The 17,739-nt window shown below is 47.7% G+C and overlaps 1 protein-coding gene across 1 annotated transcript in view; it reads right to left on the bottom strand.

The window, feature by feature from the left end:
• The window catches only part of ST13 (ST13 Hsp70 interacting protein), an 88,211-nt gene that overhangs the window by 11,988 nt on the left and 58,484 nt on the right, over positions 1–17,739 (bottom strand). Inside the window, exons 8-10 of the mRNA XM_040359659.1 lie at positions 14,203–14,305; positions 14,001–14,117; positions 10,703–10,763 (exon numbers count right to left, since the gene is read on the bottom strand). Coding sequence (XP_040215593.1) covers positions 10,703–10,763; positions 14,001–14,117; positions 14,203–14,305 — 281 coding nt within the window. The remainder of the gene's footprint in view (positions 1–10,702; positions 10,764–14,000; positions 14,118–14,202; positions 14,306–17,739) is intronic.

The following is a 17,739-nucleotide window of genomic DNA, read 5'->3' as shown; positions in this document are numbered from 1 at the left end:
AGAGAGTGACAATAGGGGCTCCAAGAGCACCAGATTTAAATCCCACTGAGGCAGCGGTGGCCGAACCGGAGAGGCCAAATGTCGAACCCCTTGCACAAACGTAATCACCAATGAACGAGCCGCCAAGGGTTGCTAAAAAAGGACAGCCAGGGCTGATATCTGCCCCTTAATGGGGCTTAAGGCAAGTTTATGATCCACTCCCCGCGGCAAAAACAGCAGGATCCTGGAAATTGAATACGTACGAGTACACCACCCCATCGCCTCACACAGAGATGTAGGCCTTCCATGTGCGATGATAAATCTTCCGAGATGACTTCCGCACCTTCAACATAGTAGAGATTACAGAATCTGACAGATCTCCATCCCTTAGCACAGGGCTCGACAAATCCCGGTCGCCAGGTCCCCCTGGCGACTTGGCTTGGAAGGTGGGCAAAAAAAAATAAAAGTGAGCTGGCGCCATCTGGTGGTGAGCCGTTGGTATTGCAAGTTATTACCACCAGATGTGTGATCTGGCGCCATCTGGTGGTGGCCGTTGGTATTACAAGTTAAGCATTACAAGTTAAACAGCAATTCTAATGTAATTTTTCACTATTTTTACTGCCATCTTCTTCCCTCTAATTACAACCCTCAAACATTATATATATTTTTTATCCTAACACCCTAGAGAATAAAATGGCGATCGTTGCAATACTTTGTCACGCCGTATTTGCGCAGCGGTCTTACACTTTTTTTAATCAAAAAATAAGACAACAGTAACGTTATCCCCATTTTTTTTTATATTATGAAAGATAATGTTACGCCAAGTAAATTCATACCCAACATGCCACGCTTCAAAATTGCGTCCGCTCGTGGAATGCCGACAAACTTTTACCCTTTAAAATCTTCATAGGCGACGTTTAAAAAAAAAATCTACAGGTTGCATGTTTTAAGTTACAGAGGAGGTCTAGGGCTAGCATTATTGCTCTCGCTCTACCAATCGTGGCGATACCTCACATGTGTGGTTTGAACACCGTTTACATATGCGGGCGCTGCTCACGTATGTGTTCGCTTCTGCGCGCAAGCTCGTCGGGACGGGGTGCGTTTTCTGGCTCCTAACTTTTTTAGCTGGCTCCTAGATTCCAAGCAAATTTGTCAAACCCTGCCTTAGTACCTGACTTTCAACAGCCACGCTGTTAAAGCCAGGGACTGTAAAGCAGGATAAAGTATAGGGCCTTGCGACAGAAGGTCCTCTCGCATTGGCAGTCGCCAAGGAACATCCGCCACCATTCGCACTGTCAGAGTACCAGGCATGCAGAGGCCAATCTGGGGCAATTAGAATCACCGGAATCCCCTCGGTCTCCACTCTTCGAAGCAGACGAGGGAGAAGTCTTATCGGGGGGGTTAGCATAAATCAGCTGATAATGCCCCCAAGGAGCTACAAACGTGTCCGCCAAGGGATCCCTTGGACCTGGCCACAAACCTCAAAACCTTCCTATTGAGTCGAGAGGCCAGGAAATCCACATCTGGCGTGCCCCATCTCAGACAAAGGAGTCGAAAGACCTCCGGATGTAGCGACCATTTCCCTTCGTCCAGCATCTGGCGACTTAGATAGTCTGCCTGCCAGTTTTCTACGCCCGGAATGTACACAGCCGATAGAGCCGGCACACGCCGCTCAGCCCACCGCAGGATGTGAGCTACCTCCAATGCTGCAGCCGAGCACCTTGTCCCTCCTTGATGGTTGACATACGCCACCGCCGTGGCGTTGTCCGACTGGATCGTGACTGGGCATCCCTGCAGCCTCCGTGACCATGTGGAAAGGCACCGCCCGATTGGCCGAAGTTCCAGCACATTGATCGGCAGGCGGGATTCTTCCTGCGTCCAGCGACCCTGTGCCGACTGTACGCCCCAAGCTCCCCCCCAACCGGTCAGGCTGGCATCCGTCGTGATCACCGTCCAATGAAAAGAAAGGAACGACTTCCCGGAGTGAAGGGCCGGAGACCTCAGCCACCAGACCAGGGATTCCCTGACTAGGTGGCTCACCTGAATCTGACAATCCAGAGACAACAGATTTTTCCCATTTGAACAGGATATCCTTTTGCAAGACTCGAGCATACCGTACCGCCTCGAAAGTGGCAACCATGAGACCCAGGAGTCGCATGCAAAAACGTAGCAATGACCACTTGCGGGACATCAACAGCTTCATCTCAGCCGGAAGAGTCCGCAGCATGTCCGAAGGGAGAAAGACCCCCGCCTCTGAGGAGTCCAGAATCAAGCCCAGGTACTTCAGGCGTGGAGTCGGTACCAACACTGACTTCTGGAGGTTCAGAAAGAACCCCCGAAGAGTCTTACTGGCTATCGCCACATCCTCTTCCAGTTCTAAAGGCTAAAGCTGCTCTCAGAATTTGGTCATCCAGGTAGCTGACAATAGCGATTCCATGTTGTCTCAGTCAAGCCAGAATCAGGGCGAGCACCTTGTTAAAAACCCTTGGTGTCAACGCCAGGCCAAAAGGGAGAGCTACAAACTGGTAATGCTCTTCCCTGACCGCAAAGCGCAGGAACCTCTGATGTCCGACGCATATGCGGACATGCAATTTTGCCTATTTGATATCCAGGGACGCCAGAAAATCCCCTGGATTGAGTGCATCGACCACAGAGCGAACTAATTCCATCCTGAATCTTTTCACCTTCACAAATCTGTTGAGGACCTTGAGGTCCAGAATCGGACGGACCCCTTCCTTTTTTGGGACTTCAAACATATTGGAGTAGAATCCCTAGAACCTTTCCAGCGACGGTTTCGGCACTATCACCCCGCGCAACAACAGGTCCTGCACTGCCCCCAATAAGGCTTCCAGACGATCCGTGAGAAGATTAAGGTTCAAAAGGGAAAAAAACCGGAGTTAGGCTTACCGGTAACTCTATTTCTAGGAGTCTTCCAGGACAGCCTCTGAGACCTTGGGCTCCTCCCTCCGGGACAGGAAACACACACCCCCATTTCTTTAAAGGCGGTCCTCCAGGCCTCCATCTTCAGTTCATACAAGAAAACCACCGGAAGGCTCTGAAAGACATAATACACTAACATAATGTTAGTTCATACTTCAGATACCTAGGTAAAGACCCCGGGTGGGAAAACCCCGGCTGTCCTGGAAGACTCCTAGAAATAGAGTTACCGGTAAGCCTAACTCCGGTTTTCTCAAGTCGTCTTCCAGGACAGCCTCTGAGATGATAAGCAAGAAAGCACTTACTTGTTAGGGGGGGGCAACTGCCTGGAGGACCTTGCGTCCAAACGCTTGATCCCTGTCCGATAACAGGTCTAGCCTGTAGTGTCTGGCGAACGTGGAGGAAGATGACCATGCCGCTGCCTTGCAAATGTCTTCCATTGATGCTCCGGCTTTCTCCGCCCATGATGCCGAGACTGCCCGGGTCGAGTGTGCTTTAACCAAAGGTGGGAGCCTGCCCTCTGACTGGTAAGCTTCTGTGATCGTTAACTTGAGCCACCTTGCCATGGACGATTTAGAAGCCTTATATCCTTTGCGGACTCCCGCAAAATTAATGAAAAGGGATTCAGAGTGCCTAAAATTCTTAGTGGCCTCTAAATAAACTAGAAGACATCTTTTGACGTCTAGTAAACTTATCGACTCCTCTTCATTAGCTTCTGAAGTGGAGCAAAAAGTGGGTAAGATAATGTCCTGTGTCCTATGAAAGGTGGACGACACCTTGGGCAAAAAAGAAGGGTCTGTTTTAAGAACTATCTTATCCTCTAGAACTAACAGAAAAGGCTCCTGGATTGACAGGGCCTGCAGATCACTGACCCTCCTGGCCGACGTGATCGCTATCAAGAAAATAGTTTTTAAACTTAAATTCTTTAGAGAAGCTTTCTCCAAAGGTTCAAAGGGGGGTCTGGTAAGAGCCCTAAGGACTAGAGATAGATCCCAAGAAGGACAAGCTCTTACTCTAACTGGCTTGGACCTTACTAAAGCTTTGAAAAAATTCTTTATGAATTGATTTTTCTGGAGGGGAAATTCAAGGAACACACTCAGGGCCGCTGTCTGAACCTTTAAAGTACTGGTAGATAGGCCTAACTCGACCCCTGCCTGCAGAAAATCCAATATTACCGAAACACCAGGCTGGACAACCCCTCGTTCTGCCTGCCAAGAACAGAACTTTTTCCAGACCTTGCCATAAATGGCCCGGGTAACCGGTTTGCGGCATTCTAGGAGTGTTTTAACCACCTTCTCTGAGAACCCATGAGATCTCAACAGCTGTTCCTCAGATACCAAGCTGTGAGATTCAATTTCCCTATTTCTGGGTTGAGAACTGGACCCAGGGAAATTAGGTCTTCCTTCCATGGAAGAGTCCAAGGAGGATCCACAGCTAGCCTCCTCAGGTTGGCAAACCATGGTCGCTTGGGCCAGAATGGTGTTATTATGATCAGGTCCGTGGGTTCTGTCAGAAACTTCTGGAGGACTCTGGCTATCAGCCTTATTGGTGGAAAGGCGTACGCTAGTCTGAAGTTCCAAGGATTGGCAAAGGCGTCTACCCCTATGGCTAGATCCTGAGGATGAATGGAAAAGAATCTCATTACTTTCCTGTTTTTTTGAGATGCAAAAAGGTCCACCTCTGGTTCCCCCCAGTGGGACACTATCTGACTGAATACCTCCGTATTTAAGGACCATTCGTCCTGGCTGACTGGCTGGCGGCTCAGAAAATCCGCCAGAGTGTTGTGAGAGCCTTTTAGGTGAACTGCCGAAAGGAAAGACAAGTTCACTTCTGCCCAATTCATAATCTTGTCTGCGATAGCCTGCAGGGGAGGACTCCTCGTACCTCCCTGCTTGTTTAAATAAGCGACGGTCGCCGCGTTGTCTGTCCTGACCTGCAGATGCCTCCCTGATATCAAGGGCTGGAAGGACTCTATTGCCCTTAGGACTGCGAGAAGTTCTTTCTGGTTTGAAGACCGTTGAGCCTCTCTTGGAGACCAGGAGCCTTGAGCCAAGCTGCTCCCTAGGTGGGCTCCCCACCCCAGCGCGCTGGCATCCGTAGTCATCACTATGGCCGTGGGCGGATTCCAAGACAATCCGATCTCCAAATTGTGGTGGTTCCGCCACCACCACAGGGTTCTTTTTAACTTGGTCGGAATGTGCATAGGGAGGTCTAGGCCTTCTCTTCTTCCATCCCACTGTCCTAGCATCGCATTCTGTAAAAAACGCTGGTGATGCCTGGCCCACGGCACTGCTGGAAAGCAGGCCGACATCAGTCCCAACACTCTCATAGCTTCCCTGATTGGAGTGATCTGATTGGTTTGTATCTGAGCCACTGCCTGCCCCACTTTCTGAATCTTCTCCATCGGAAGAAATACTTTCCTTTCCACCGAGGAAATCCTGTACCCCAAGTACAGGACTTGCTGGGACGGAATAAGCTGGGACTTCTCTCTGTTCACCAGCCAACCCAGGGAGCGGAGTAACCTCTGGGATTCCTCTAGGTCCTTTTCCAACTGGGGACCGGAGGAGGAAACGAAAAGCAGATCGTCCAGGTACGGTATTACAGTGATCGCCTTGTTCCTTAAGGGTGCTAGGGCTTCTGCTAGTACTTTTGTGAAGATCCTCGGAGAGGAGGCTAGGCCGAAGGGAAGTGCCCTGAATTGGTAATGGACCACTTCCGAGCCTCTCTGTACTGCCAACCTCAAAAATCTTTGGTATTCCCGATGTATGGGGATATGGAGATACGCATCTCTGAGGTCTATTGTTGCTAGGAAGCAACCCGGGAACAAAAAATGTGTTACTGAAAATATCGATTCCATCCGGAATCTTTTGTATCTCAGGAATCTGTTCAGGGGGCGGAGATTCAGGATCAACCTGAACTTCCCAGAGGGTTTTTTTACTACAAACACGTGTGAGTAATTCCCCTGCCCTTCCTCCTCTCGAGGAACTCTCACCAAAACCTTCTGGTCTTGAAGATCTCCCAATAACAGGCTTAGAGCTTCCGCCTTCTCTCGGTCTCTTGATAACCTGGTTAGCAAAAACATAGGAGGAGGAATTACATCGAATTCCAGCCTGTACCCGTTCCTGATGATATCTAGAACGAACGGGCTTGGCGTACACTGAATCCACTGTGGGAGGAACTCCCCCAATCTTCCTCCCACAGGGACTAAGGCGTCACTGGGGTTTTGGGGTGGCTTGAGGAGGATTGAATAAGATATTTCCTCTACCACGCCCTTTATTCCCTGTCCAGTGCTTCTTGGGGTGACCACGCTCTGGCCCTGACCTCTGTTGCCTGAAGCCACGAAAAAACTGTTTGTCGCCTTTTTTCTTTTTCTCAGGAAAAGATTTCTTTTTATCCTGGGTTCTTTCTAGGGCTTCCTGCAGACCAGGCCCAAACAAATGATCGCCTGAGAAAGGCAGCCCACAAAGTTTTAATTTGGAACCAGAGTCCCCCGGCCAAGTTTTAAGCCATACAGCCCGCCTGGCGGCGTTGACTAAGGCCGCCGATCTGGCTGCCAGTCTGACAGACTCAAATCCCACAGCTTTAAACAATAAGGGAAATGAGCCTAGCAGTTGTTGTCTAGAGGTACCTGCTGATATATGTGACTGTAACTGTGTAAGCCAGCATTCAAGATTCCTGGCTACACAGGTAGCCGCTAGGGCTGGTTTTAAACCAATGGACGAAGCATCCCATGCCCTCTTGAGCAGCACATCTCCCCTCTTATCCATGGGATCCTTCAGTGCGCCTAGATCATCAAAGGCCAAATCTGTATTTTTTGATATCTTGGCCAATGGTGCATCCAATTTTGGAATTTTATTCCATGGTTGAGAGACATCGGATTCAAACGGGAATCTCCTTTTAAGACTTCCCGAAAAAAATGGTCTCCTTTCTGGATGTTCCCACTCCAGCAAAATCAATTCAACAAGAGATTTATGTACTGGGAAAACCCTGGCTTTCTGTGCATTAGACCCTAGATACATCTGGTCATGCTTAGAAAGAATGACTTGCTCCTCCTGAATTTCTAACGTGTCGTAGACTGCTTTTAGCAGATCTCCCACGTCTTCTAGTGTCAGTCTATACCTAGATCCCGTGGGGACATCTTCCCCGTCCTCGGACCCCGAAGCGGAATCTGCTTGGGAAGAGGTCGGACCTGAAAGAGACCACCCACTTGATCTGCCTTCTCTTTCTAGTTCCTCTTCTTGTACTGGAACCGATAAAGAAGGGGTACTGGCTGCCCTGGGTAGAGGGACTGGTACATGTACTCTATCCATCATTCCTCTAAATGATGAAAAGGTGGACGCTAATTCATCCTTAACAGAAGACAGGATCTTTCTGCACTCTGCTGCTGAATCGTCCTTAACTAGGTCATTGACACATTCTGGGCATACTGGCTTCTTCCAATTAACGCTCATTTTAGCCCCACACACGGCACACTTCTTCCTGGGAGTCTGAACAGGAGGCACCTTAACCTGAGAAAGACAGACAGGAAGCTATTAGAACATCCCTTTAACTAACACCTCTGTGCAGTAAGGAATGAGTGTGCGCTAAAAACCCTCCACCACAGGTTCCCCACCTTAGGAGAGTGAATAATAATAGAGTGCCACCCTCCCAGTGTAAGAGTAGTCTACCCTCACCACCTTACCTGGGAGGTACCGGAGCTTGCTGCGCATGGCTCTGTGGCCTGAATCGCCTCTTCCATGTCGCTGGGTATTTTTTCACGGCCTGGCCGAGGATCACCCTGCTCCGGGCCTGTCTCTTCTGCCGCGCCGTTCCTTTAAACCAGGAGGAGATCGGAACGCATCTCCGCGGCGCCCTCCGATGACGTCGTTCCGGCGGAGGTGAGTCACTTCCGCCCCTTGGAACGCAAACCCGCCCCTCGGCTTCCGGAAGCACGGAGCTTCCGCCCTCTCTCGCCTCGCAGCACGGAGGAATGATCCTGGCTGGTAAGCGTCTCCCACCTCCGCCAGTCCGCCGAACCTTAAAGGTAAACAGGGTTTTTTAGGGTAAAAGCGCCATCGATGGTCCCACTCTCCCCGAGCTAAGGGCAGCATTAGATACGGCACCATACTCTACCCCTAACAGGTCAGAGGGGTGCCCAGGCAGAGGAGGTCATAGCCAGGTGCTCCTTCACAGGACAGTCCTGAGATCTGGAGCTCCCATGTTCCTTGCGTGCGTGCTCCTTCCCGTCCGGTAGGAAACACAAATAACTGAAGATGGAGGCCTGGAGGACCGCCTTTAAAGAAATGGGGGTGTGTGTGTTTCCTGTCCCGGAGGGAGGAGCCCAAGGTCTCAGAGGCTGTCCTGGAAGACGACTTGAGAAAACCTGCTTGGTGGACAAGAGAGAAACTCCATCTTGTATCCTGAGGAAACCACTTTGCAGACCCACTGGTCAGAAAGCAGGGAGGCCAGAGTCTGAATCAGAGCTTTCCCCAGAAAACGTTGGGGGAAGAGGGCGTTTTTTACCCCCCTTGTGCCCAGAGGCCCTTACACCCTGGCAACAAAAGGATCCCAGGACCGCCGACAAAGTGTCCATAGGCACCGCAGGTGCAGGGGAGCAGATTGCTACCGCAGGTATGTCTGTGGAAGAACTGCCAGCTTCTGACGCCATGCTGACCCCACTCGTCTGACCCCCGTTAGGGACTGCAGGCTAGTTACACAAAAGGTCCACCCCTCCTAGCTGCCACTGACTGAGGGTCCCCACCCAGGACTCACCACCCCAGAGCAGGTCATGCGCTGTGCTGGCCTCTCTCCCTCATGAGGTGATCTGTTCAATTCGCACCGTTCCAGAGGGCGAGCCAGCGCTAGAGGCAAAAACCAAGCGGAGACTCCAAGAAAATAGCCTCATTAAAAAAAAAAAAAAAAAAGCCGGGGGCTCCGAAAAGTTGGCCGCCGGACTTCCTGACCAGGGCTACAGGAAGATAGCTGCCAAACTTCCTGACTAAAACAGGAAAATGGTCGCTGAATCTTCCGGACTGAAAAACCCACAGGAAAATGGTGCCACCATGCTGACCCTCCAGGCAGTGGCCCCCATAATGTGCACACAAGAACACCCCACAACTAAAGTAGGGAACAGAACAGCTGCCCCCCTGGAATACCCCCGGCCAGACGTGCAGCGGCCCAAGTATGGGGAGGAGGGAAAGGACAGGGAGAGAAGAAGAAGAGGAGAATGAGAGACCCCCAATTTGACCTCACAGGGAATGCCCAGCTGCTCCATCCTGCCGAGACAAGTGGAACCATACTTACCCCTCCTGTGGGGACTGCTGGACGCATTCCGGACAGAATGAGAATGATCACCTGAGCGGTACGGAGTGGCTGTCGGCCATGGCACACTGACACGGACAGCAGTAGCCTGGTCATATGTGTGTCCCGGAAGCATATAGCTCACCGGCCACCCCTGGATCAGACAGGGTATGTCGTGGCCTACCCAGCGCGTAGCGAGGGCCTGCTAACGCTTGATGGCCGGGCTGGGGAGACTACCAGGATCTATAATATTCAGCCTGTCACCCATCCCGGCTGTTGATAGTAGAGGCAGGAGGGACTGTAGTTACCCGTCCATGCGAGGACCCGCTGGCGCATTCCTGACAGGCCTAGAACCACGTTGGAGTAGCTGTCGGCCCGGTCCTCTGAGTGAGACAACAAAACAGCCCAGTCATGTGTGGACCCTGGGGCAAAAAGCCCACCGGCCACCCCTGAAATCATAGGGTATGTCGTGGCCGACCCAGCCCTTAGCCAAGGTCTGCTCACGCTCGATGGCCGGACTGGGGAGACTACAAGGACCTATATATCCAGCCTGACACCCAGCCGGCAGTTTATAGAATCTCAAATAAAATACATTTCTTCAGGGTGATGGGCCCAAAAGGGAGCCACGTCCTTCTCCTCTGCTAGGCAGAAAAAAACTGAGGCTGCATGGCGGAGGGTTACGTCCGGATAGACCGCCCCTGGGCTGGGCTGGGCTGTTCAACTTTGTTAAAGTAACATGTATTTAAATTTCGAACATGTTCTGCCTAGTCCTCTCCTATGAACAGGAACATAACCCACTTGTCAAGACTTGTGAAGGCTGTGTCCGTCCATGGACGAAAAGAGAAAAGTGGTTTTCCATTTTTTTTATACAAATATCTGGAAAGCGTGGGAGTACATTTGTATTCAGGCCCCGATTCAATACTTTGTAGAACCACCTTTCCCAGCAATTACAACTCTGCGAGATGTTCAAAGCTTGGGATTTTTTTATTTATATTTTATAACCTAACCCTGCTTTAAACATCTCCACAACTATATCCCTGACCTGTCTGGTGTGTTCCTTGGCCCGTAGGATGCCGTTTGTTCACTAAGGTTCCCCAACAAACCTCTGAGGGTTTCACAGAACAGCTGTATTTATACTGAAATTAAATTACACACAGTTGGACTCCATTTACTAAATTGGGTGACTTCTGAAGTCAATTGGTTCCACTAGATTTTAGTTAGGAGTATCAGAGTAAATGGGGCTATAATACAAATACAAAGCATGCCACACTTTTCAGATATTTGTAAAGAATTTTAAAAGCCTGTTTATCATTTTCTTTCCACTTCACAATTATGTGCGACTGTGTTGGTCTAACACATAAAATCCACCAAAAAAACATTTACGTTTTATGTTGCAACATGACAAATTGTGGAAAATTTCAAGGGCACTGTACGTGTGTGTAATATTGTAATATATATTTTACACACACACACACACCAATAGGTTTCAAATATTTAAAGGCCATACCTGGGAAACCTGGAAACTCTGCACCTGCACCTGCACCAGCTTGACGCCTGGCTTCTTCCTCCTGTCAGCATAAAGAAAAACAGAAATATTTTGACTTTATAAAAAAAAAAAAAAAAAAAAAAACACAAAAATATTTTCTAAATGGGCATCGCGGCCCAACTATACTTATAGGCAAGTTGGATGGCTGGAAAGCTCATCCATAGGAATAAATGGGGGGGGCGTTTTGTGCAGGACGGATATGGTAGGGAATTTTTTGCTGAAAAGGCTGTGCACTGCCGGGCAGAGCTCTAAATAGTGATAAACAGGGAGGGAGGTAAATATTTTAAATGGCAGGCTGCAGTTGAGAGCTTTAATCACCCATAAGCCAAACCAACAGGCTTCGTCAAGGATAATGCAGTAGCAAAAAAAAAAAAAAAAAAAAAAGAAGATGCTAAAATATATTGGTTTGGAAAAAAAAAAAAATATATAATAAAATGTATAAATGGCAGGTTTCTAGAGTCAGACAACTCCAAAAGTATTTAAAATGTATTACTGTAGTAATCAGTTGCGGATCTTGGACGTAAAAGGTTTGCCCCCAAACACTTCAGCTCGGGTGTCCTCCATTAGCCCTGATTTTTATCTCCCACCATGGGCACACCAGATCCCAGTCTCTGCTGCAGAAGCGCAGACAGCGACTCCTTCGAAAAAATACTTTGCAGTATAAATTATTGTTTACATTAGACCAGTAAACAACTGGGTACTTGTCCTGCCGGTTAGAGGTTGGAGACTAAAGTCTCATTCCTACTGGCACTCAAGTTGAGATGTTCTAAATGCAGGAGAAGTGATCTGGGAATCACGCCATTGCGCGGGCACGTGCGCGATCCCCCTCCTTCTGAAGCACCCACCCAGCCATACATGTGCAGTGGCCAGGTGAGAGGTGGTTAACTACCTGTACGTCATTTTGCTGAAGTGGTTGTATTGGAGTGATGCCTGCAGCCACAGGCATCACCAACACTGGTAACATTTTTAAGAGCCGATGGTCGGCTTTCTAGTAATGGGCAGCCGATTCAGCCAAGCAGCAGCTTGGCTGTTATTACAAGGATCATCTGCAACTCTAAACAGGTAACCATTAAAAAAAAAAAAAATGTAAAGCGTCACCAATAGAGAATAAGTACCATAGCTTGTCGCCATTCCACAAGCGTGACACGTTAGGTATCCATTTACTAAGCGTAACATCTTAAAGCGGTAGTTCACCCTCTCGGACTTGATTTTACCATCGAGACAGGCATTGTAGCGCGAGCTACAGTATGCCTGTCCCGATTTTTTTAACCCCGGACTCACCTTGTAATCGTAGATTGTAGATTTCGGCTCCCGCGGGGAATGGGCGTGCCTATGGAGAGGGAGGATGATTGACGGCCGGCCCTGGCACGTCACTCTCCCCGAAGACAGCCGGAGTAGGTCTCGGCTCTTCACGGCGCCTGCGCACAGGCTATGCGCAGGCGCCGTGAAGAGCCAAGCCTATTTCGGCTATTTCCGGAGAAGCGTGACGCGCCAGAGCCGGCCGTCAATCATCCTCCGTCTCCATAGGCACGCCCATTCCCCGGTATCTTCGATGTACGATTACAAGGTGAGTACGGGGGTAAAAAAAAATCGGGACAGGCATACTGTAGCTCGCGCTACAATGCCTGATTTTATGGTAAAAGAAAAAAAAATTTTTTTTTTTGCGTTGATAGGGTGAACCCTAAACCCTAAAAAGAAGGGGGAGCTAACTTTACGGTTTTGTTTTTCTTCAATTTATTGAAGTGCATTTTCCCCCCAAAAATTGCGTTTGAAAGACTGCTGGGCAAATACAGTGCGATGTAAAATATTGCAACAACCGCCGATTTTTGCAAAAAAAAAATAAATAAAAAAATGGTGTTTGGGGGTTCCAAGTAATTTTATAGCAAAAAATATGGATTTTAACTTGTAAAACAAATGTCAGAAAAAGGCCTGGCCTTGGAATGGTAAAGAAGGTTGCATGTGGAAAATTGTACGCAGTGAGGAATGACAAAAATACAACAGTACATATATCCCCAAATGACCCCTATTTTGGAAAGTAGACAGTCCAAGGCATGGCAAGATTTTTGAAGTTGTATTTTATTCTAGATGAAGAAATGTTAAATTGTTAAATAGTACACAAAGAATGGCATAAATGGAAGCTATCCATCGTGTACAATGGTCATGTGATATGCAGTGATTGGTCACAGCGATCACATGGTACTGGCAGTGGCCCAGTACACCGATCTGTCGTCAACTAAGTTCCGCTTTAAGGAATTGTCCCTTGCTCCTTTTGAAGAATTGGCACCTGTGGTATTCCTTGTAACTAAAAAACTCTAACCTCTTCATTTTGTTTGTGAAAGTGTGCAAAATACTGACCAGCAACTTTTTTTTTTTTTTTTTTTTAACTCATGTATACTGTATGTACAATCACATTAAAAATAATAGGCTGCATTAAAGCGAAGTTCCAGCCTTTTAATGTTTATTAAAAGTCAGCAGCTACAAAAAGTATAGCTGCTGACTTTTAATAAACAGACACTTACCTGTTCAACTGTCCAGCGATGCGGCCGCACGGAGCGTTGCTCCTCTCCTTGGCGCCTCCATTCACTCTGGGCACCCGGCCGTGACAGCTTTTGGTTTCATGGCAGGGCACGCACTGCGCATTCCCGATGTGCTCCCGGAGTGGACAGGCGATTTCCTGGGACCTGGATCACGTGTTTCAGGAGATTACCTAGAGGGAGGGGCCGCCTAGGGGCAGAGGAGGGGGTCGCCTAGGCAGTCCCTAGCTGGAAGTAGGACAGTGAGTCCCACTCCTAACGAAGCCCCCACAAAAAAAACACATGCCAAATGTGGCATGTAAGGGGACGAGGAGTGCTTAAAGCAGAAGTTGCACTTTTGGGTGGAACTCCGGTTTAAGATCATGTGTCATGTGTGTGTGTGTGTGCGTGTTCAAAAAAAACACACACTACTGTATTTTGGCAGTGGTATGCAAAAGGCCTTAGGTGATTAAAGTGTTCCTTTAGGTTTACATTTTTAGATGCCCTTTTCTAATAGGTTATTTTTTTTGGTTTTGTTTTTAAACATCAGATATAAAATAGGCTTTTTTATATATATTTATTGCTCAAGGGAATGCTGTCTACAAAGTATTAACATAATGAACAATTTAAACATTCTCATTTTTGTTCTTGATAAATTATTATCATAAGCCTCGGTCATCCTCATCTGACTGCACTAACTGGTCCACCGATGCTTAAACATGACACTTGTTTGTGTTCCAACTTACCCTCTGTGCCCTTTCATTTTCCTCTTTAGCTTTCTTAAGATGTTCTTTCCTTTCATTGACCAGCCTTTCCTTCTGTTTACGTTCATATTTTCTCCGATGCTCTGCAATTTTCTGAGCCTGAAAAATCCATACCATTAGGATGTACATGTCACACATACTACTGAATATCTGATTGCCAGGTATCGGCACCTAATCAACCTACACGTGGTTGCACTTCTTTCAACATTTCACTTGCTTCTTCATCATAGTCCAATTTACAAGCCATGGCCAGATCGTGGGCAGATTCTTCCCAGTGTCCAAGGAGCCTGCAAAGCAGAAAATAACTGATAATAGAAAGTCTCCTGAATACAACTTATTTGGGGTTTACAATTATCCATGCGTTACATATGTATATCACAAACATAATAGCTCACTATAAGGCCTCATGCACACTGGACATTTTTGGATGTTTTTAGCTTCAGATGTTTTTTTCTACAGTCAAACTCCCCATCATGTTATCCTAGGTGTCCATGCACACACAGGCTGTTAGCAGCAACGCTAAAAAAATGAATATGAATAATAATCAGAATAAAAAAAAAAAGCTATTGCAAAAATGTTGAAAACCTCACTGCAAAGCTACTGGCATTTTAAAAACATTATTTTAACGTCCAGTGTGCATGAGGCCTTAATGAGCACATTTAAAATGCTACATTCAACAAGATGAAACAGGCCCCCCCCCCCCAAATATAGGACTATACATTCATGTAATAGGAGAAAACAAAAGCTAAATTAAATAAAATGACTGTATTCAAGTAAAATTGATCAGAAGCTGGTATAATTACAGTTACAGTGTTATATATTAGAAGTGATGACACCAAAATTACTTTTTCCCCAAAGCGCACTGAACATATGCATCTCAAAGATGGGCATTTCCTTGGCATGCCTACAGCAATCCTCTGTTGCCCAGCTTTGCAAGGCTGCCATCTGGTCTTCAGTTCATTCCTTCACATAGCTCTATTAGTTGGAAACCAAACCTATGTGGATGCAGCTTTTGCCCACAATGTGGCGTCTACAGCCCCCCCCCCCCATTTCACCTAGTGATCTGGCCAGTAACACACTTCCTGTATTAGGACGCCTACATTCTGGATGGAAGAGCCACAGAATTACCTTTGGATAGCAGCATTGTCGGTCTGGGGGGAGAAGAGTATTAGATGTACTAGCAGGTTAGAATACACTAACAGGTTGAAGCTAAACGCCAGCTAACACTTTTAAGCAGTTGTAGCAATAGTTTTGTTCCTTTTGGAGTAAAGATCTTACATAAATAAAAGCTGATAATTTTAAAACATCCCTGTCAGTGGTAAATGGTTTGTCTCAAACCTCTGACTGCTATATCTGTAGGACAGCATGTTCTGTTGAAAAACAACAAACTTACTGGTCAAATCACTAGGTGAAAAGAAAAGAAAAACCCTAAGAAAACTAACCAACCATCACAGGGCTTGACAAATTTGCTTTGAATCTAGGAGCTGGCTAAAAAAGTTAGGAGCCAGTTTTTTTTTAGCATAGTACGTTTTGTCAGCGCCCGGGGGCCCTTCCTCCATCATATATGTGTGCACCAGTAAATTTAAGGGGGTGGGGTACAGGGGGATGCATATGACAAGGGGTACAGGGGGATGCATATGGCAGAGGGTACAGGGGGGATGACGACGACAGGGGTGATTCATATGACGGGGGGGGGGGGTGATGATGACAGGGGATGCATATGGCAGGGGGTACGGGGGGGTGATGGCGACAGGGGGGATGCGTATGACAGGGGGGGGGGGGTGATGACAGGGAATGCATATCACAGTGGGTACAGAGGGATGATGATGACAGGGGGGTGCATATGACAGTGGGTACAGGGGGGAAGGGGGATGCATGACAGTGGGTACAGGGGGGAGATTATAAAAAGTTTGACGACGGGAATCGGAAGTAGGGTGGTGGGATGCCAGGAACAGGGAAATTATGAGGGGCAGGATGTAGATGACGACAGGGGACAGTAGATGACATCATATGATTAAGGGCTCTCTGTGTGTGAGGCGACAGGCGGCTGGTAGCAGGGATGTTCAGGGCACCCTCGGTCAGGGAGTGACATCACAGGATGTGTCAGTGTCGGGCAGCAGGACATGCTGTATATGTACCTTGAAACTCCAGCAGACTGGCTCCCCGCTGATCGCCTACTCCGACAGGTCTTCCACTACGGCCGTCCATCCCAGAGATGAGGTCAGGGAGCTGCTCAGCCAGGTGGCCATTATCCGCGCTCTGCACGTTAGGAGATCCGCAGAGCGCAAGAGAAGGGGAGGGGAGCACATGAATCCACTAACTGACCCAAAACTAGTGGACGGAGGTTGCGACAAGCTCCCAGCGACGCCTCCTCATACTCCACAGGACACCTCGGACCCTGCTCGGGTATTGGGAAGGAGGAGGGGACAGCGTCCGTGTGAGGAGAGGAGGCCGGCCCTCTCACCTCCCATGTCACTCACAGGTGGACATCGGACTACTGCCCGCCTCCGGGGAAACCATGGAGACCAGCCGGGGGAGAAGGATCAGTGCCCAGAGCTGCAGTGGGTGGGATGGCGGCAGCCCAGGCGCCAGGATACGGTTTCTGGTCGCCACGTCGACCTGGCGCCTGGGGTTTGTCAAACCCTGAACTATCATATCTAAAAATTGGCAAGCTGTAATACACGTATAATAAATGTTTGAGTTTAAAACCATTTTGAAAAGGTCAAAATGGTAAAATCCCAATTGGGAAGACCAGAATGGAGGTCAAAAGAGAATTCTCTGGGATTGAAATTCTTAGGTCCACACCAGACAGAAAGATTTCCAGATACAACTATTTTTCTGGAAGTAGAACTTATGGCTTTGAGCAATGTGGGAATGACAGAATCGGAAACAACCCTGTCCTTAAAAACTTGGGTTTCAATAGACCACCTTTTAGTGAACTTTTTTTTCCACTTAACCAGCCTAGCAGTATTCCCGAGTCGGGGTAGAATTCCAGTACCATTAGCGGTATCCCCAAGCCAGACTCGGGATCCCAGACTCGGGATTGCATTGCAGGATCCAGGAAAAGGTACTTATCTTGTCCCTGGATCCTGCGATGTCTCCCCGCTGTGTGTGCGAGCTGTCTCCTTGCTCGATTCACACAGTGCCCGAGTGCCGCCGAGATCTGTTCCCTGCGACGCACGGGGGCGCAGTGTTTTTGATTTGAGAACATTATTGATTAATTTTATTATATTATTGTTCTAATTATTTATATTTAATTATATTATAATTTATGATTTTGTGTTTCAAACTTTATCATACCCGGGATGTCTACTAGACTCCGATTTGGACAGATTTAAGAGAGTTATTTTTAAGAATTACAGGCCTACAATATAAAACGCCAAATTTCCATGCAAAATAATGGTACCACTTTCAGCACCTAAAATCTGACATAAGCATACCACCAGGGAGGTTAATGGAGTTTGCCAATGGTTTGTGGAGGGTTGAAAATCTTTTCACGGTTAAGTGTATCATCATAAATTGACTAAATCTATTGCTGCGTACACACAATCGGAATTACCGACAACAAATGTTCAATGTGAGCTTTTGGTTGGATATTCTGACTGTGTGTAGGCTTTATCGGACATTTGCTGTCGGAATTTCCGACAACAAAATGTTCGAGAGCTGCTTCTCAATTTTTACAATAAAAGTTCTTGTCGAAAATTCCGATTGTCTGTATGCA

The sequence above is a fragment of the Rana temporaria genome, chromosome 7, assembly GCF_905171775.1.
Source record: "Rana temporaria chromosome 7, aRanTem1.1, whole genome shotgun sequence".
NCBI classification, from domain to species: domain Eukaryota; kingdom Metazoa; phylum Chordata; class Amphibia; order Anura; family Ranidae; genus Rana; species Rana temporaria.
The sequence above is the reverse complement of the archived record's forward strand: the minus strand, read 5'-3'. Positions and strand labels throughout refer to the sequence as shown.